This window comes from Carcharodon carcharias, chromosome 11 (assembly GCF_017639515.1).
Source record: "Carcharodon carcharias isolate sCarCar2 chromosome 11, sCarCar2.pri, whole genome shotgun sequence".
Taxonomy (NCBI): domain Eukaryota; kingdom Metazoa; phylum Chordata; class Chondrichthyes; order Lamniformes; family Lamnidae; genus Carcharodon; species Carcharodon carcharias.
In genome coordinates this window covers 63,722,054-63,743,848 of record NC_054477.1, presented here as the reverse complement: position 1 = coordinate 63,743,848, position 21,795 = coordinate 63,722,054, and the positions used below count along the sequence as shown (strand labels likewise).

Below are 21,795 nucleotides of genomic sequence, written 5' to 3'. Positions count from 1 at the left end.
TCTCAACCACCATCAGTAAAGACAGCAGATTAGGTCAGTCCTTATCACATTGCGGGTTGCGGGACCTTGCTGTGCCGCTGATTGGCTGCACGTTTCCATCTGAAGTGCCTGCACTTGGAAAGTATTTCATTGACAGTGCAGCACTTTGCAAGACCTGAGATTGTGAAAGGCGCTATATAAATGCAAGTTCTTCACAGTGAAAAGGGAATAATCAAATGAACCATTTAACAGAAACAGATTGTTGGACTTACAAGGTCCTAATAGCAAGCATGGCTATGTGTATAAGTGCACACACACACACACACACACACAAGCGCGCATATACACGCCAGCACATACACACTCAAAAATGGCTATAGTAGCAGGAGCGGAAGATGGATAGGGACAAATATTGGACTAAATAGCCGTCACGTGAAAACTCACGTTAAATTATTTCCTGGGGATCCACCCGCATTTTGCGTGTGCTGGGAACATGAGAAGGGATCAGTCTTAAAGCGATCATTGGTTCCAGGACGCGAATGGTCCCATGCTGCTTCATAAAGCTTGCGATCATCTCTGGTCAATAGGGCTGAGTGAGAGCGCCGGAGATAGATAGCGCATGTCTCATCTCCCCTGTCAGCCACTAGACGCTCCCAACACCACCATCTTGCATGTGCACCGATCCCAGCGCCACAACATTCAGCTGGACACACTCGCTCTGACTGTGGAGACTGCGGAAAAAATGCCCAGGGTGGATTGTTAGGAGGAGACCGCGCTCTGCCCCGTGTGCTGCCATCCTCGATGCCTCTCAATCCCATTTAACAGAAGAAGATGAAGCGGATCGGCAGGCAAATTGTCTTGCTTTGCTCTAGCTTGTTGGGGCTTGCTCTAGGAGCCTTCCCCACCAGTGTACAAATAGGTAAGATCATTGATCCGATTCCTTTCTATAAAAAAACACAAACAAAAGTATTTCTCGCACAATGTGAATTTGTTGTAACGATCTGCCAATGCGCCCGTGCATCCTCGGCTGGTGCATTTCAAAATACAATAGCCAGGATCTCTCCCTTTTGCTCAAGAATTTGCTATTAGACATAAATGTGCGTGTGTGTGTGTGTGTGTGGAAAGCGGCAGTTAGTTATTTGGAAAAGGTAGAGTTATGGAACATGTTGGTCCTTTATAGTGTTAGGAGGGAGTAGTTGGTGCATTTGTATTGTGTTGGAACACTGCAGCACTTGTGCTGGCGAAGAGCTTGTTAATGGGATGCTGCTGGCTCGTTCGTACTGATGTTGCTGCTAGCCAGTTGCTGAAGAAAGTTCATCGTCTGAGTGTATATTTTGCTTTAATTTCGTTCGTATTATGTGCTGTGGCATGTTAAATCATTGTAGCATTGCATCAGATCCCAGCTGATGAGATGTATTAACTGGTTGTGTGTGTGTGTGTGTGTGTGTGATATGTATAGACATATATGCTCATTATAATGAGGTTGGCTGAGGGGGAAAAGTTGGCATTATGTGTTTTTTTTTCTGTGTACGAACAAGTTCTGGAGAAAGAAAGGCGATTCTGTAGCATTAGTCTAAAATGTAACACGAGTTATCCCGCACATGTTGTAAAGTTAGTTATTAAATCTGTGCCGCTGTCTATTCTGTTTTTCAAAGAGCTTATGCCTATATCTGCTGTTTGCCAGTGTGTGGAACATTGCACCGAATGTCATTTACCAAGGCCATGATAATGAGATGCTTCGGGCTCTACCTCCACTGCAAAATGTCCCATGTTCAAAAGTTGATATTTGATGTGTGATTAGTCGCTTTCGGTGGTGGCGACGTTCATTTTTAAGCGTCATTTGAATTTCTTGACTGTGGAAGTTTTCTATAGATTAAAATAGTGTATTTTCTGAACCCCCCCGCCCCCACCCCCCGCGGGCTGTTAGCTAGTAATCGATTTGTCTATTCTGTCTTCACTGCACGAAGAGGCACGGCGAATGCTGACGTTATTTGATCTGTAAACATTTTGGTACGGGGTTGGGGAGGGGGTGGGTGTGGGGGGTGGCGTGTGGAAGGCGATGGTTCTGTGTAAGAGTTAAGGGTACTTCTTTCAGATATAGAGCTCTTACACATCATAACATTGCATCAGTTAATATTACTAAAGACCAGTAATAAAATATTCTAGGGCACAATAACACGACATTTTAAAAGTGGATCACTCACTCTTCCTGTTTTGATTGGATGGATGCTGGTTGTAAGGTTTAGTGGGCTGCTAATGCCTTCAAACCTTTGCAAGTTTACTCAAACTGCAACCAACTTGCTCCCTAATTAACACAATACTGCTTACTGCAAGAAGTGGCGTTTTGCTTTTGTATTTTTACCTGAAGGTCGCTTGTTCTTTTTGTAACATGACTGGGTTTCCAATGCATGGGTAGGTTGAATGGGTCTTTGGTAGCGCAGAGATTGCTAATGGGATGCTGTTAGCTGATCGTACCTCCGTTGTTTTTTTTTGTTGTTGCAGGAGGGCTCTTCATGAGATATTCTGATCAGGAATACAGTGCGTTTCGCTTTGCAATTTATCTTCACAATACTAACCCCAATACGACTGAAGCACCTTTCAATTTGGTTCCTCATGTGGACAACATTGAAACCGCCAACAGCTTTGCTGTAACAAATGCCTGTAAGTAAAAAACGTTTTGAGCCGTTTTTCGAATAAAATCGATTGTCACAGGAAAACTCAAGACTGCGGCGAGTGGCCTTTTAAAAATTTACTGAGCCTTCCTGTTCTGAGCACGTGATTGAAAAGAGTAATTAATATTTGCAGTCACCAAAAATTGCTTTTAAACCAGATGCACTAAATGCTTTTATACATATAGTTGCAGCTAGCGAGTTGGCGAATGTCTTTTCTTCCAAGCTTTTCCAGACGAAAAACAGTTTGGCTGAATCATTACATTTTATGATGCTAGCACCGTTTTTCGCTGCTGTAAGGAAAATTAATAAAGGAATTTCCTCATAACCTTCATCTAAACGCGTTGTTATCAGCAACTATAGTTTCTGTTGTTAAAATAAACTGGCTATTTACCCCTATCTGAGGTTAAAAATAGAAATAACTACTTAGGTTAATAAATAATGAAAAAATCTTACATCGCAGTTGGATTTACAAACGTCAGCCAAAAACCATTCTACTTCCAATGTCCGGGTTAAGTTGTCTGTTTCCGTGGTTTGGTTCGCCCATCCTCATAGGTATCATGATGGCTTGTTTCGTTTTTGATTGATGCATTTATTTTTGATAGTCCCTGAACTTGAGTCCGTACCCCGAATACAAGCAGTTAGAATACGATGGCTAAGACAGAACTGGAGAAACATCATAAAACAGCAAAGTCCCCACAGCAGGTTATCAACAAATTTAAATTATTTGCTAAATTTCTGCTTCATTAGTTTTGTCATAATGATGAATTTTCTGCCTCAGTTATGCTTAGTGTAAAGACAAAAACTATAGCAGTGAAACACCCGGCAACATTTTTAAAAGTCTATCCTAAGGTAATTGATGTCCAACTAGTAGAATGAAGGGAAAGGTTGTTTCCATACGTGCATTAAAATGAATATTGTATACGTTGTAATGAGAATACCCAATTTTACTTACATTACAACCTTAAAGTTCCATGTGCTGTCTTCCACTCATTTGGATGTGTTACATTTTAAAATTAACAATGACTTTCCTTTATATAGTGTTTTTAGAATAGAAAGACACCCAAAGGTGCATCATAAGGTGTACAGGAAATGATTGAAGCTGAGCCAAGGAAGAAGGGTAGGTTTTGGATGACTTGTAAGGAAGGTCTTAAAGGGGGAGAGGAAAGAGAAGAGACAGAGAATATTATAGAGGGATTTCCAGTACATGCGGCCTGGGAAGCTGGGGGCATCACAACCAGTGATAGAACAAAAGAAATTGCACAAGAAGTGAGAGTCTGGGGTGTGGGCTGTTTGAGTTTCAGCACCACATGAGGTTATTCAAATAGGGAGGAACAAAGCTATTACGAATTTAAACATGATGATTAAAATTTTAAGTTTGTGGCACAGGGGGACCAGAAGTCAATATGGGTGATGGAGAGTAAAGGCACATCTTGGTGTGACATGGGACATGAGGTTACAAAACAATTTGGTTCAGCCTGAGGCAGTTATTGAGGAAGGCAATCAAGTTGGTGTCAGGAATGCAGAGTTGTGGCAGTGGCCATTATCAGTGGCTTCAGTCTTTTAGTGGAAGGAGAAAATTATGGCCCACCAATCTGGATGTTGAAGAAGCAGTCTGAAGGCACAGAAAGAGTGGAGGGATTGAAAGAGATGTTGGAGAGGTATAGTTGGATATTATATATGTGCAACTGACCTATGTCAGATAATGTTACAAAGGGACAGTAATTGAGTGAGGAGGATGATAGATTTAGTGCTTGACTCCTGAAGTGATAGTGAAGGAGCATCAGAAAAAGCCCTTCTCGAGATGCTACGGCTATGATAAGATAGTTAACAATTGAACCAAGCAACCCAATGACCCGAGCAACAGAGAGAGGTGTTCGAGGAGCGTGAAGTGGTTGACTGAGTTAAAGACAGCAGGGAGAGCAAAGAGGAATAACGTATGGTGGTCAAAATAACAGAGAGTTGTCATTTCTCTGGCATTTGGAATAATTTGTTTGGGCATTTTGCGACAAATTAATCAATTTTATAAAGTGAACAGTTATGAGGAATAGAGTTTTTGCAACACAAATTCTGATAATCTAATATGTGTGGTATTGTCACATTTTGAAATATGGGTGCTGCAAAATGCAGCAGTGAAAATGACAGAAAAAACTTATCAGATGCCTCTTTGCAGATGAGATAATAAATACAGCCATATGTCTGTAAAATGGAATTCAGATTAAAGAATACTTTCTTAGCACCACAAGGACTGAAATTTTGATTCCCATTGGAAGCGTGAAGACTCAAAACTTGGTATCAGAGATTGGCATGCCGATTGCAGGCATGTTCCCATCTTTGGATCATTTTCAGTCTAGGATGAGTGGGGAAGAGTGTTGACAAGAAGCGAGTAGTCTATTAGGACAATTAAATGCTCCCTTGAGGCCACTCAGCTTGCCGGTCCCCCACTGAAGTAAGAACACAGCCAGGGGATCGAGATAGTCACCTGATGGCACACAGGAGTGCCAGGGCGGGAGGTGGTGAGGTGGGGGGGTGGGCGGGGTTGGGGGGGAGGTGTACCAATGCTCCATCCTGCAAGGAAGCTCTCCCTCACCATCCTACACCAGCTATTGCACAATCAGACCACAACTGCAGCTGCAATGGTGGGGTTACCCTCTACGATGAGGCCTGGCAGCTATGGCCTTTTTGAAGTGATATTTTTTAAACTTCTCTTCAGAGGACACATCCATTATACAGTGCCCTGTCTCTCTCTAACCTGCATCAGCAGCTCCCACCTCAGACAGTGGAAGGACCTGGAAGGGCCTCCTATTGGCTCTCCGGCCTTGGGAATTTGCCCACTGTCCTCAATTGGATGGCAAGCCCACTCCCTGACCAATAATTGGCCGCCTCTGTTGAAATTGCGTTGAGTATCTGACACCAACACAATGCGGGGTCAGGACCTGAAAATTCACCTGACAATGAGGTTCCAATCTCAAAGCAAAAATCTGGCACCTCATGTTTCAGTGAGCAACTAAATCATCCACACTTTGGAGGATACCAGCTTTGATCCCTATTTTCTGATGAGTTGGCTGGTATAAGTTGGGCTGGTGGATTGAAACCTGCGGTTGATCTCAGTACCCCAAATTCAGGAGGAAAATATCAACCATAACTCCAGCAGAACTTCTTGCCAGAAGCACATGTGTATGTTGTCAGGTGATGGGTTTGAGATTGTTTAAGGTACCCCTCATGGTTGAGCTTTCTGGAATAATCACTATCAAAGCTTATACATGTAAATTGACATGTGGGTGATCAATGGCTGTGGAACTGAATTCAGCTAAGTATCAAAGCCTATGGTGAAGATGTAGAGAATGGTAAGAAAAAAGTAAAATCAGTTTCATTGCATATCCGTTTATGAAATACAGAGCAGCTCTTAACCAGTATCTCTTGAACTGTGAAAGTAAAGAGTTTTCTCAAACTGGCCTCATCAACATCCCTTCAAATGCATCCTTAACTGGAGCATAGGCTCATTACTATTAACCTCCAGCAAAAGCATCAAGTGTTATAAATGTTACTTAAACCCTATCTCTTTGACCAAGCTGTTGGTCATCTACCCTAGTATCTCCTTATGGGGTTTGGTGACAAATTTTGTTCGATATCACTCCTGTGAAGCATTTTGGGATGTTTTGTTACATTAAAAATACTATATAATTGCAAGTTGTTATTGCAAGAAGAGCTGAGAGAACACACAAAAATACATACATAGCATTGTACTTACACTATATTGTTCCTGAGAAGAATCTCCTAGCAAGTCCATAATGTTCGTATAATTTCCTGGTACTTATGACAGGAAAGGAACTTGCCCAGTTTAGGAGATATTAACCATTGTCTAAGGCAGCAATTCTTGTTTGTCAATTTAAACTATCAAATAAATAAGAATTTAAAGCTGATCTAGCAATATTTGGGATGTTGACTCTCAGTCCGTTCATCAACTCGTTATAAACCAGCATTAGAAGTTCTCATCTCAACATTTAGGTGGACGTTTAGATAAATCTAATTGGATCTGAATTAGCCCAATAGAGTGCTCATATTCAACATCTTGAAGAAGCAGCAATAATAATTTATTTTCTTTCTGTGCAAGAAACCAATTAGCCTCTGATGCAATTGAAAAAGATCAACTCATCTTGATTTGTGTTTGCCAATGTTTCAGAACCTGTCCCTGTAGGAAACTTGTATTTGGGTGTTAACAAAGCTATGCAAGGCAATGGTGAAAGTTCAGACAAAGTTATTTCTTCTTCTGTGCATGTGCATTGCAATGAACAACAAATATAACAACAGGACAATTACAAATTGAAACACAAAGATACAGAAACCAACTGGCAAACGGTATGCAGTAACCATCTTGTGCAAATAAAACACACATGGGTAATGCTCATGTAAATTAGACAGTAGACTCATAATTACATTTAAGAAAACATTCAGCTGTTTAACCTCCACCTCGTAATCCAGCGGTGTCCAATAGAAATTGTTGATTTGTCACAAGTGTAGCAATGCAAACAATTTTAGCCGCAAACACTAATTTTAGAAGAAAGTGGCTTACATATGTTCACAGAATACAGGTAAATGTACTTCATGTGTTATATTTAGTTAACAAAGATGTACCCACCATCAATAACCAAGGAAGTAAAGCATTCAGATCAAAAAGACACTCACATTTAGATTTTTGCTTTAAAGTTTTATCAATAAATGCACAAAAATATTAAAGTACATACACATATACCATATGAGTATTAGCATTGAGTTCTGTGATCACAGGGTGTCTATTGCTCCTTTATTTACTAAGTGTTTCAATGTTATTGCTGAGCTATAGTGAGATTATACCATGCTTTTCAGTCTTACCATACCTTGATGAGGCTTTGCTTCCCTATGACAGGCTTGAGATAGCCGGTAACTATTTACAAAGACCTCAGGATGAGCACATGGTATTCAGCACACAGACTATTCTGCGCCAAGCTCTCTTGGAGCCTCTCAGTCATCTGACTACTGATGTCACTCTTTCATCATTAATATCATCTTGGTCTCATTAACATATCCATTAACCCATTACTCTACACTAATCAATAATGAAATTAGTCACATTTAATTCCCAATTAGCTACATGTGGATAGTGTCTAATGTATTGGACAATACTGCACTAATCTTCCAACTTTGGACTTCCCATCACATCATCAGCAGAAGCACCTTTAGAAATGTCAACTGTCCTTTCTGGAATTCACTCCCTAAATCTCTCTGCCTTCTCTCTGCACCTCCAGAGTCTTTCAAAGTCTTCCTTATTACTGCTCAACATCTTTTCTATGAAGTATTTCGGACGCAATATAAATCCAAGTTATTCTTATAGAAAAAGTAGCATTATGTGACCAATAAAGAGACAGAAACCTGAGATAGATGTTGATAGATATGAGAAAACAGATGCACAAAATAACACAGATGACATGTCTGTAAAAAATTATGACAGGACTTCAGACCATTTAGGAACATAACATTCACAATCTTAGGAGATATCTCCATGACATGACTGTGCACATATAATATATCAAGGCAAATAGAATATATATATGGATGAAAATGGACATCAATCTCTACTGAAACACGATTAAATCCAATAAGGAATTCAAGAGAAAGATCTTTGCCTAGAAAGTGATTAGAACATGGAACTTACTATCACCTAGAGCAGCTTTTTTAAATTTGTTCATAGGACGTGAACCTCACTGACAAGGCCAACATTTATTACTCATCCTTAATTTCGCAGCAAAGGTTGTGGTGAGTTGACTTCACATTACAATCAGTGTGGTGTAGGTACACCCACAGCGGCATTGCTTGGGGAATTCCAGGATTTTGACCAGCAATGATGATTCCAAGTCAGGATGGTGTGTGAATTGGAGGGGAACTTGCAGATGGTGTGTTCCCATGTACTTTCTGCCCTTATTTTTCTATCTGGTGAATGTCATGGGTTTGGAAGGTGCTTTCGAAGAAACCTTAGCAAGTTGCTGCAGTGCACCCTGTGGATAATGCAAACTGTAGCCATGGTGCACCAGTGGTAGAGGGAGTTAAAGGTGGTAGATGGAGTGTCGATCAAGTCAAATACTTAGTCTTGAATGGTGTCAACCTTCTTGAGTGTTGCTGGAGCTGCACTCATCCAGGTGAGTGGGGAGTATTCCATTGTAGATGGTAGAAAGACTTTAGAGAGTTAGGAGATGAGTCATCACTGCAAAATACCCAGTCTCTGAATTGCTCTTGTTGTCATAGTATTTACGTGTCTGACTCAGTTAAGTTTCCGGTCCATGGTGACCTTCAGTTTGTTGATGATGGGGGATTCAGTGATGGCGTTCCTGTGGACTGTGAAGGGCATGTGGTCAGATTCTTTTTTGCTGGTGATGGTCATTGTCATGCACTTGTGTGACATAAATCTTACTTATTGGCCCAAGCCTGAATGTTGCCTAGATATTGTTGCACGCAGCTATAGATTGCTTCATTATCAGAGGAGTTATAAATGGAATTGAACACTGAAGTTATGGGGCAGCAAGATAAGTACATGAGACAGAAAGATGTAGTAGGGTACACTGACAGGGTTAGATGTAATGGGATGGGAAGAGGGTGATATGGAGCATAAAAATCAGAACAGACAATTTGGGCCAAATGGCCTTTTTCTATGCTGTAAATTATGTGTAAATCTATGTACATACACTATTCAACACTTGTCTATATGTACATGACAGAGAGAAAATAACACATATACTTGAACTACAGTGTAAAATTGATTTTACCAATATGCCTGTTTTTAACTTTGTCCTTTGTGAAATTTGGAAGCGCTCAAGTGAGTTCCTTTAAGTGGCTGCTGCATTTTACAAAAATATTGCAAAGCTAATGTAAACCAGCTGACAATGCAATGAACATAACACTTGTCCCTTAAGCATAAGCTGACCAGAATCCTAGAAAAGATCAATTATCTGATGGCTGGAGGACACTAGCATTCATGTGATTGAATGTACTGCAATGACTTGCACTTGCACAACCCGGCGGTACCAACTACTGGCCAAATAAAGAAAGTAGAAGACCATTTTATAGTGTTCTATCAGCAGCATACATTAAACAAAATCCCTTGGTTTTGTGGTGTAACATTCAGTACTCAGGAATCTCTGGTCTGGATAAAAAATGAGTTCTTTCATCCCTTCTAACCTGGGGGTTCCATTTGGTTTGATTCCAATGCTCAATGCTTTAACCATCAGGCACATTTTAGTGGCTAGCAGATCCCGCAGGAGACTTTAGGCACAGCTGTGGGGAGCGTCCCAGAGACCCAGAGATGGAGAGCCAAAGGAAATAATTTTCAATTGATCCATGAGAGATTTATATCTCTAATCTTCATGTTGTAAAAACAGTGACTTACTACATTTTTCTCCGATATCTGCCACTTAATACAATCTGAAAGCCATACTGAATTCTAACTATACATGCAGCCATTTGGATTCTTTACCCTCTTTTGAATCTATTACAAGTATTTTATTAACTTTTATTGGCATTAACACTCCAGTGGCTTTGTCTGTACTATTTTCAAAACATCGAACACCTGGAATATGCAATAATCCCAGGGATCGTTTTGATTTGATAAGGCTTAAATGCCTGTAATTAGATTGAATCTTTTTATGACCCCTTCAGTTGAATATCAGAATACAACAGTGGCTTTTTTTTTGTTTGCCACAGTTGTTCATCTCTGAACAATGGCTTCATGCTTCATCCCTAAGCTCTAGAAGATAAATTGTTACTGTCACAACTAGATGGTATATACAACACATTGCATTTTCATTTGATACAATGATAGCATTTAGTAAACCCTGTACCACAGCTAATTGCGTACATAGCATACCGGTGTAGGGACTGTTGGTTCTTCCTAACAACCATCTGTGATACTTTAATGACAGGTATAACAACAAATTCTCATTGCAACATGCAATTTTAAAGCCAGTCAAATTGCCTCTAAAATGATGTGTTGTGTATCAGATGACTCTCAGCTGGCACAAACAGAATGCAGAAATGGAAAATGATGTTAAAAGTAATCAGGATGTTGTCCTGTGGAGCCAGTAGTTTTAGCTATAGTATGGATTGTGCTTTGATGGGCTCAAAGATTTGAGATCAGACCGACTTACTGTAGGGAATTGCTATTTGAATGGGAGTAGCACATCTTCAAAAAATATAGAAGATAAGACACTAATAAAGAGTTGGAGACATATTGGAATTTGAGACCTAAAATGTTATGCTGAGCAATCAGAATATTTGAATGTAGGTTTGGTTACAATCATGCAGTGCTGCTATCCACTGTTGGACTTATTTTTTCACCTTTCAGTTCATTGAGCTGCCACATACCTTTCTGCAGGAAGGGCTGTTGTAGATAGCAGAACTCCACATCGATAATGTGAAATTGTATTCAATTTTTTGTGTTCTACATGAAATTTTGAAGCCTTCAATTTTTATCTTAGTTTCCAAACCTCTGCAGTTTCATGAGAAGGGTGCAACCACAATTCAAAACAATACTACCGTGCAGTCACTTAACCTCACTCTGCCTTTAATTGAAGCTTTTGTTCAGATCATGATTGTAGCTTGTGTCCATAATGCATCAGGACACAGATGACTTTAAAGGAGAAAACTGTGCTGGTGTCCTAAAATGTAAATAGCAAAACCACTCTGTGGATAAAGATTAGCTGCTGAATTCACACGCCTAATGGGATTCATTCTAAAGGTATTTGCTTTTTGGTAGCAGAGATCGATAATGGGAAATCTAGCGATTGCACGCTTGCAGCACTGCACTCTACTTTTGGGAGCTGATTTCAGGAATTGAGGTCAAAGAGTTCACCTCGGCGAATATACAATATTCACACATCTGCTCCACTAACAAGCAAGTATTTTCAAAACACGTATGGGTTTTTGCCCTTTCAAGAGAGAAAATGTAATTCTGACGCCCAACACCTATCCTCACAGATTGCCTGGACTTCATTTTCAGCTGTTGAAATCAACAGGTATTTTAGGATGTAGACACAGGAAATTCGAGCTAATCCCATGCTGTTATTGAGATCACTGCCTGAAGGAGAGTGTTGTGCTCAGGGCAGGTGGGTAGGATTGCATGGCATTGCACGTGATTGTGAAGCCCACACTGTTTAAACACAAAGGCTGAGGAAATAGTTGCTCCCTTTCAAGTTTGATTCATAATTTATAATAACAGCCAACTCATCATAGAATTGGGAATATAAGAGTATAGATTATCAGTATACTCATGTTTTGCTGAAGAATTTATGAATGGGAAAGTAACTTTGAAGTTTTGCTATCATGTTTGTGATTTCAGTTCCCATGACACATCAATAATGTCCAGACTCAAGAGTATTTAGAGAGACGAGCTTTGCTCTCAAAAAAAGAGAAATATTTTTCTTCACTTGCTACTTTCAGTGAAAAATTAGATGGGAGGTTAAAGCAGTGTGACTGCATTTTTCTCCATTTGTTTATTTCACTGTAAAAATAATATATGAGGAGAAGCCCGAGATAGCCATTTTACACTCTGACAAACTGTCTCCTTAAAATTAGAAAATAGAGAAAGTATAACCTTTCACAATTTTGATATTCAAAAATCTGGTAATAGCAATGAATCGTTATTAATGTGAATGAGGTAGGAGTGGTTTCTGCACTCTAAGTGACCCTTATTGGACTTTTGTGTTTAATTGGTAAACACATGAATCTTGGATCTTGTGAAGACAAAGGAATGTTTTTTTTCGCAATCCACCAATTAAAATAAATCAACAGGAGCTCTTATGTCTTTGAATGTTAGTATTACTCAAGCACTAGAAAAGAGACAAAAATGGACTTAGATCAGAATAACTACATTCCATCATCAGGTCACTGAGGTCAATCCCAATTCCAGGCTAATTCACTTGTAGATTTGCTTAATGGAACTGGTATGGTTTATCATATGCAGCAATGACACGTATGTGTCTGTGTAACAGTGTGTGTTAGCGCACATGCGTGACTGTGTGAGTGTGCCTGTGAGTGTGTGACTATATGCCTGTGTCTGTGCTTATGCATATATCAGAACTTCTACTTCCAATATATGTGTCGATGCAAATGGCAACATCAGCTATGGGCAGCAACTTGCAGCCACAATGACATTTGGTTTCAGAAGCTTTAAAGCTGACACCAGCCCTGCAATCAAGGTGTCAGCAGAGATCATCGCTGCACCACCGGCAAAGGAGAATTTTATGTGTGGTACTTGTGGCACACTTTGCCTTTCCCGAATTATTTTGTTCAGCCATCAGAGGAAGCGCAGAAGATGACGTCATCTGACTTTACCAAAGTTCTCAAGCGGCATTCCCATCATCTCTCGTAGATGGAAGAAAACAATCACTTACCATAAGAATCAGAATCTAGTTATTTTTTTATTGGGCTAGGGCCAACAACTGTAGAAACTATTGGCCTGAATCTTCTGGTCGGCCTGCGGGGGCGAACCCCACTCGCCAAAGCGTAAAATGATGCGCAGTGACACCGGGTGTGTGTCCCAACCTCACCGCGAGTCATTCCGGTCCTTAGTTCAGCAGGCACACCCGCCAAACTATCAAAGGCCTATTGAGACCATTAATTAACTAAGTAAACAGCTTTTCAGGGCTGCCCGTCCAACCTTAAGGCTGGTGGGCAGACGAAGAGCCCAGGCGGCCTTCGTATTTTTCATGGAACCTCATCCATGGGCGGGATGAGGTTTCACGAAGGTTTTATAACTTTACTAAAAATTTTTAATAAAATTCATAGACATGTCCCAGCTCATGTGATACTGTCACCAGGGGACATATCGACTTATTTTTTCAAATCTTTTTTTCAGGTTTTCACAATGAAATACATCTCCCAGGGGCAGTTCCGTGCCCGCTCATGTAAAATGGCAGTGTGCAGCCGATCGCGGGCGGCGATCAGCTGCGTGCCTGCCCACACGCGCTCCCACCCAGCCCCCATGACAGGGGGAAAATTCTGCCCTATGAACCATGATTTCAGAGTCATATGCAACATTGACACAGGAATTTCTAGACAAGGAAGATCAAGGTTCATCTAGTTCACCTTCTAAGAGCCTTGTATAGTCACATGATGCAACAATAATGGAGCTGTTCAGTGTTCATGGAATCAATGTCTATCAATTGGTCTACAACAGACCCAGACATAAGCTGAGGAAAACCCAGGTTTTGAGAATTATATGCACAAAGTCAGTTTTCTCTCCACACCCCTCTCCTCCCCAAAGCATTCTACACTTACGTGTTATGTCTCAGATATGCTCAGATATTATTATAAAAGCTATAATAATGTTATTTTGCAGCTGTTATGTTTGATGTATGCCTCCTGTTTTGTTTTCCTGTAAAGGAATAAACTGTGCACAATAATGATCAAGTTAGCATTGGGATAGCTTGCAGCCGATCTGTGCGTGTGTTAGGGCAACTGCTAAATTTGTCAAGGTTTTTCTAAGGCATAAAACAGCTGTTGGCCCTCTTGCCTATTTTTTCTGGCGGTTATTACATATTTTAGAATGCCTTTGCTAAATCGGGCTGCCTTGAACACGTGTGTTCTTCTTGGGTCTGCGGCACTCCCGAAGACTGTTGCTGCCTCATGATTGTGCCCCTTTCCATTGTCCATCTTGTGATGTGAGGCAAGTGACTCAAGATTCATCTTGCTGAAGTGGACAAGTTGCGTTTGAAGGCAGGACAATACCAACCGCTCGCCCAAGTTAATGAAATGAGGGTTGAAACCCAATTACAGGCCGGCCTTGTGACACTTGGCTAGGGTGCTCATTCTGTACACTATCTTGGTTATGGACCTGAAAATAGGACTGAATCACAGAATCACACAGTGCAGAAGAGGCCCTTTGGCCCATCGAGTCTGCACCGAGATGTGAGAAACACCTGACCTACCTACCTAATCCCATTTACCTGCACTTGGCCCATAGCCTTGAACGTTATGACATGCCAAGTGCTCATCCAGGTACTTTTTAAAGGATGTGAGGCAACCTGCCTCCACCACCCTCCCAGGCAGCGCATTCCAGACCATCATCACCCTCTGGGTAAAATAGTTTTTCATCACAGCCCCCCTAAACCCCCTGCCCCTCACCTTGAGCCTGTGTCCCCTCATGGCTGACCCTTCAATTAAGGGGAAAAGCTGCTCCCTATCCACCCTGTCCAAGCCCCTCATAATCTTGTACACTTTGATCAGGTCACCCCTCCGTCTTCTCTGCTCCAACAAAAACAACCCAAATCCATCCAACCTCTCTTCATAACTTAAATGTTTCATCCCAGGCAACATCCTGGTGAATCTCCTCTGCACCCCCTACAGTGCAATCACATCCTTCCTATAATGTAGCGACCAGAACTGCACACAGTACTCCAGCTGTGGCCTCACCAAGGTTCTATACAACTCCAACATGACCTCCCTACTTTTGTAATCTATGCCTCGATTGATAAAGGCAAGTATCCCATATGCCTTTTTCACCACCCCACTAACATGCCCCTCCACCTTCAGAGATCTATGGACACACACACCAAGTTATTCTCAGAACTTCCTAGTGTCATGCCATTCATTGAATACGTCCTTGTCAAATTACTCCTTCCAAAGTGTCACCTCACACTTTTCAGGGTTAAATTCCATGTGCCACTTATCTGCCCATTTGACCATCCCGTCTATATCTTCCCATAGCACAAGTCACTCAACCTCACTGTTAACCATCCGGAAAATCTTTGTGATTCTGTGATATGGGCAAAACGAGCAATAACAAACGGTCTTTGAACTGCACTGGAAGCAAGCCTCAAGTCTGTCTACAAATGTTCCTCTGGAGTGCAGCGTGCCATTCTTCTCTTTCCCCTTGGCATACGTAGTACAATACATAGAGCTGAATTTTGGCCAATTAAGGCCCGCCCAGCGTGACGCTCACCTCAAAGCGCTGAGCACTCCCTCTGTGGGGGCGGGGGTTATTCCCTGAGCCGCGCCCGTGCTGTTTCGTGCATGCGCTAAAGAGCGCAGAAATCTCTCTGAGGCACAGAAGTGTCTCAGGGAGATTTGTTTAAGTTTAAAATTTCTAAATAAAGTATTTGAAAACTTTTAAAACACGTCCCCTCACGTGACAGTGTCACATGAGCTGGGACATACCAATGATTTTTTAAAAAAATGTTATTGAATTTTTAAACATTTCATGAAACCTCATCCCGCCCCTGGACGAGGTTCCATGAAAAATGCGAAGGCCGCCTGGGCTCTTCGCCTGCCCACTAACCTTAAGGTTGGACAGGCAGCTCATTTAATTGTTTAAATTAGTTTTTAACAGGTCTTAATAGGCCTTTGACAGTTCCTGCGTGCCCACCAAACTGAAAATCTAAATGATGCACAGTGACATTGGGATGCCCGCCCGACATCACCGCGCATCATTTAATGCATTGGCGAGCAGGGCCCGTCCCCGCTCTTCAACCAGAGGTTTCAGCCCATAGTGTAGAATCTCTTAAGAATACCTATTTGCATCAATAAAATTATTAAGGAAAATAACATTATATTTAATATTTATTACATGAGGACAGCTGTTTTTACTTTCCATAAATAGTTAAATGTATTGTCGGATTTGAAAAATTAACCAGCAGTGTAATTTTAAGATTCAGCCATCCTGTCAGTGTGCTAATAGATCTGATTTTGGAAATCAAACTTCTTCATATTCTGGCCTAGCTGCTGTTTTGAAGTGAATGACATGATGCAACTCAACACATTTGATCTGTGTTTACATGAACGTACACTAAAGCTGGCAAATCTGCAAGTTTATATTCTGTTAGGGTCAAGGGTCACACAATAAAATTGTTAAATGCTGTAATAAAAAACAGAAACTTGGAAACACTCAGCAGCTCAGGCAGCATCTCTGGAGAGAATCAGAGTTAACATTTCAGTCAATGACCTTTCATCAGAAAAGGTAGAGATGTAAAAGTTTTTAGGTAAGTGAAATGGGGTAAAGAGACGTGGGAAGAAATACAAAAAGGAAGGTCTGTGATAGGATAGAAAGCACAAGATAATAAAAGCCAAAAGGATTGATGGAGCAAGACAAAAAGGGATGGTAATAGGAAAGTAAAGGAACAAAGAATGTGTCTGGTGGAGGTGTGAATGACAAAATGATGAACAGCATCCACCCAAAAACAAAAACAAGAGGAAAGCAAAAAGCGTAAAAGCAAAACTAGCAAAGATAAAGGAAACAAAATAGGGACAGTGGTTATGAGCTGAAATTGTTGAACTCACTGTTGAGTCCAGAACACTGTAAAGTTTCTAATTGAAAGATGAGATGCTATTTGTTGAACTTGTGTTGAGCTTCATTGGAACACTGCAGGAGGCCAAGGACAAAGGTCCCTGGGAGTCAGTGGACTTCTAGTGAATATTTGCGGATAGCCCATCCCCAAATCCTTTAATGCTTTTGCATAAAGCTGCATTGGTCACCAATGTGCTTGGCAAAATCAATATATAGCATTTTAATTTGTTATTGCATTCACCTGAAATGAAGCTGCTCTATTCTTGGAATTAATAGATTATTCAGGAGGCAAGATTTATTTTCACTCTTAGTCCAGCAGTAATATGTGAAATATTTTAAATAAGGTAGTAACAGTTTTCTCAGATGTTGTTTGGGAAAATGTTCATGAAACATGCCGTTGATTCCATTTCCAGTTTTCTTTTCACTAAAGGTCAGATATGAATAATGAACGTGAAGGTCTCATTAGACACAGCAAAAAAAAAAGGTTTTACAATCTATTATTTGCTGAGGAGCGTATGAATAAAACATTTCAGGGCTGACAGAAGCATAGGTAGTTTAACTTTTCAAACAGATGAATGACAGGCTGATGGGACAGGATAAAGCCTCTCAAGGTGGAATGATGTTTCAGCCAAAAAATACCTCCAAACATTTGTCCCTGTAATGTTGTACTCACCTATGAACTAAAGAAGCCATTAGGGGCCTAGGCATTGGGTCATGTTGCATATGTTTATTTAGGAATGAAACAGGTGACTAAGGGTTTAATTTGACAAGTGATGCAAGTTTATCCCTTCCCTGCCAAAAGTGTTGCACTTGCCATGTTGTTTCTGCTAGCGCTGGCCGCCTTAGCCCCGATTTTTATGCCTCTGTCTGTGTCAGAATGGAGATGGGATGGATTTAAAAAATGGTGGGGGGGACCGAATTCCAGGATTTCCCCCCTCCATTCCCATCATGTGGAATTCCTATGGCCCTGGGATAAGGGTATGGCTAGCAAGCCCACACTCAGCATTCCTACCCTTCCCAACTCCATTTTGCGATGGGCATTTTAGACCTCCCAGCCCACCCCACCACCCACCACCATCTCCATGGAGTCGGTTCCATTTTGTTAGGAGACTTTGTTCAGGGCACCTCAGAGGAGCTGTTAACCTTGGGGGCAGTCTGTTGTGGAGTCAGGAACCTTTTGACAGGTAAGTTTAAAAGCCTTGCCAACTTCAACTTTCATAATTAGATGTTGTATGATGATAAGTTAAATATATTTTCAATGCAGTGATTGATTATAAGGCTCTGTACTTATAAGGAAGTGACCATTAAATTGAACTACATTGTAATAGAGTTCAGATGCATTAGAGTACTTTTTCCATTTGGTAGAGTCCTCTTTTGCATTCAACAGTGTTGAGAATCCGACTTTAATGCACCATCTGGATATTGTGCTTTCATCTTTACATTGATTTAAAGCTCACAGATCTGTTGAGCCTTTGAAGTACTCTTCCAGTATCAACCAGGGCAGAACTCATTATCCCTATAGTAACACTGGGAAACCTTTAAAATGATCATGAAACTGTCAAAAGACACAAACGTCCATTCGAATTCCCCCTTGAAAAAGGCTTAATCCTATTAAGTGCTCAGAAAACTGTCAAAATAAATTAACAGGCATTGTAAACCACTTCAAAGGAACATAATCTCATTAGCTATTCATTATCTGTAAAACAAACAAATCACACAGTGTCTTTTACAGACATGTAAAAACCCCTATTGAGCTGAATCCATTAGTGGAGCTTGGAGCTCAGCCAAGCATTCATCATGGGGTTCCATCTCACAGCTGTATAAACAAAGGCTGTAAAGCTGACTGCATTGAAACCTTTGAAGTAGGTTGAACAGATAGCCACCTGACTCAAAAGATGGTTGACTTATTTGATTGACAGGTAGGGGGTGATGGGTGAGAGCTAGGGTGCCTAACAGTCATTTACAGAACTGGGCCAATGTTCCAGTGAATGGAGACAGCTCTTTGAACCTGCCAGCTTCAGCTTCTGCCCACAGCATCTCAGTGTAGGCTAGATCAGGCTGGTCCAGCTCACTACGCGGCACTGTCAAGGGTACTGGTAAGTTGGCAATGGTTTGGACTCACACAGCCAGCATCTGAGTCCTGTGAAGCAGAGCTTGTATATGATCTGGTGAGAGGAAAGTGAGAATTCCAATAGTGCTGAGAGTTGAGGTGCAGAATATGTGAGTAGGAGGAGAAAGGGGTGGATTATAATGTAGTGCAATGATTGTAGCAATGTGAAGAAAGCAGAGGAGGGGAGTGGTGTGAGCTGTGGGGTTGTAAATTATGCAGGTGCAAGAAGAGAATAGTTGAAGTGAAGGACAGCATTCTTACCTTGACATCTCTGGCGAGATCATTGAGTTTTGTGCTCCATTGCATGCTTCACAACTTCCCATTGTCTTCTGTGTTGCCTGGATAACTTTCTGCTGCATGGGGAAATCAGAAGCTTCTCCCTACTACTGACAGCTTGGGACAGGTCTTCATTGGAGGACCTGAATGTCCACTCTGGAGCTCTTGCAGCTATTTTAGACTTTTAGGAACGTATCATCCTTATTGTAGTAACAGCGCTCTTCCCCATTAAGAGGTGCTGGTCTCCCTTAAAGTGGCAGCGGACATTTAATTGCTTCACCACCCCATCCACTCCGCCAAATAGACCAAATAGACAAATTGCCCGGTTTGGCTACGATTGGATTTTGAGGCCAGGATCACAATTTGTGTGTTATGGGTTAGCCTCAGAATGCTGATGTAATCCCATTTTGATGGCTTGTCTGTGTAATGTTGTTGCCATTTGATCAGGAATGCTTTAGTTTAATAAAATAAAGATACTTGAAGTTTTTGAAACACATCAGTAATTATATTTTTATGCTTTTAATTAATTAGAAAAACAGCAGAAATAAATTGGAATTGTAAAGAAATAGAATACAGGTAGACTTCCTTTTAGATCAAGCTATGGGATGTTTTCAGTAACGAATGAATGGTTGCATATTTTATAGGCATTTGTTTGGTGTGAAGTGTGCACATGATTTTGTCAAGAGGGTCTCTAATTTGCTCATTTATAATCAACTAAATAAACGTCTAATTGAACCATGTCAGGATACAGAATGGGAAATTTTACACTTCTTTTGAATAAAATAGTGATAAGAAATGTTATAATTAGGCCTCCAGACAAACTCCGGTAAGTTAGATTATTTACAGGCCTTAAAACAAGATCTGGCTTCTTGGGACCATCTGTAAAATCCACAAATGAGGTATGGCTTGAGTTCGCCTGAGGACCTTTACTTGTTCTGCGTCAGAGATACCGGTGTGACGCCAGGAGCAATGCAGACAGCAATGTGAAATATACTGAATGACCTGCTCAGAATTTTTAATGGCTGTGGGTTTGAAGGCTCTTGTTTATTTTTACTTATAGCTGATCAGTGTCCATTTCAACCTGCCTCTTTGCTTTATATTAAAATGCACAGTGGTGACCAGAGAACTAAACTAGACATGTTGAGATCGAGTTCTGTGCAGTGATTGGATATTACAGACCAGTCATATTACAGCATGCTTGCTGAGAGTTTAGCAATTAGTTTTTTAATTGTAATCTGCAAGCATCTAGGTAAACAGTCTGGCTGACATGATGAATGATCATGACAAATTTAAGGTCCATTTATATGAATCTGATGTAAAATCACTTTTGTGATTACATTAGGATTAGAAAGATTGCTTTTCTATGGATGGGGGAGCTGGGGGTTGTATTAGCTAAATAAATCTAACATAACTAATGGAATGAAAATCTCCTGTATGATGATTATTAGGTTCCAAGTTGAGTTGAGCGTGAACAGTTTCCAGTGGGTGTACACAACTGCTTCTCATTGGTATTAAATTGACTGCCTCAATCAAAGAGGCCACATGGATGATTGGCATGAAAAAGAAAAACTGTCACACAAGGATCTATCTCTGAGGCTGGACTTAAGACTTGTTGTTGGAGGAAATAGGATTTTGTGAGTGACAGTGTATCGGCTGGCCACTATCAACTCTCCTAAATTTTATTCCCATTGGACAGAGGTAAAAAGGCAGTCAATTTGCTATTACCTATTGCAAATCTATCTTACTGCACAAAGCCCAAATCACATTCAAAGGAGATAGCTCCTGCAATTGCCTGTGTTAAAGCTGATCTGGGTGTGCTTGATTCTCACAATGGCTAATAAAGGTGCCCAGCATTAATATCCCTTGCTACAATGAGCATAAAACAAACACAAATATTCTTTTCAATAGTGGGACTTTATGGCTTTAATTAATGTGAATGTGCCTGCAAGGGGCTTTGCAGAATTACTGAATGTCTGAGCAATCAGTGAAAACAGTAAGACTACATCTATGCAAAAATACCTCCACTTTTTCATCAGCTAAATAATTACAAACCATCATATTAATCACTAACTAAACAATAATGCGAAAAGATTTTTTTGAAAACACTGCAAATGCATAAGAACAAAATAGATTTATAAAATGCACTCTACTGATAACACCTGCTATTTTCACCCATTTTCTTTCTTTACAAATGCTTTTTGCACCTCCTGAAATGCAACCTTGGTTTTATTAAAATAGAGGATGACTCACCTGTTTAAAGCTGATGATATCCACATTAAATTTCTTTCCTCATTTCGAGAAAATCTAATTGTGTTGCTGTTAATCCTGTGCTCCTTGTGTGCAGTCTGGAGTTTACACTAGAGGTTAGACTTCATAGTGTCATCAAAAGCAGAGTTGTAACTACTCAAAATCTGTCTGGAAAAGTCCGTGTAATATCTGTCAACAGCATACAG

The 21,795-nt window shown here is 40.6% G+C and overlaps 1 protein-coding gene and 1 long non-coding RNA gene across 4 annotated transcripts in view; one reads left to right on the top strand and one right to left on the bottom strand.

The window, feature by feature from the left end:
• Window positions 1–810: 810 nt before the first annotated feature.
• LOC121284000 (glutamate receptor 4) overlaps window positions 811–21,795 on the top strand; it is a 304,238-nt gene continuing 283,253 nt past the window's right edge. For all 3 annotated transcript variants that reach the window (XM_041198891.1, XM_041198890.1, XM_041198892.1), the window contains exons 1-2: window positions 811–898; window positions 2,482–2,640. In XM_041198891.1, the coding sequence (XP_041054825.1) occupies window positions 811–898; window positions 2,482–2,640 (247 nt within the window). The remainder of the gene's footprint in view (window positions 899–2,481; window positions 2,641–21,795) is intronic.
• On the bottom strand, window positions 7,342–21,712 carry LOC121284002. Its single transcript, XR_005944417.1, has 2 exons — window positions 21,593–21,712; window positions 7,342–9,017 (listed from the first exon to the last, which is right to left on the bottom strand). It is a non-coding gene; the product is annotated as an uncharacterized LOC121284002 (long non-coding RNA).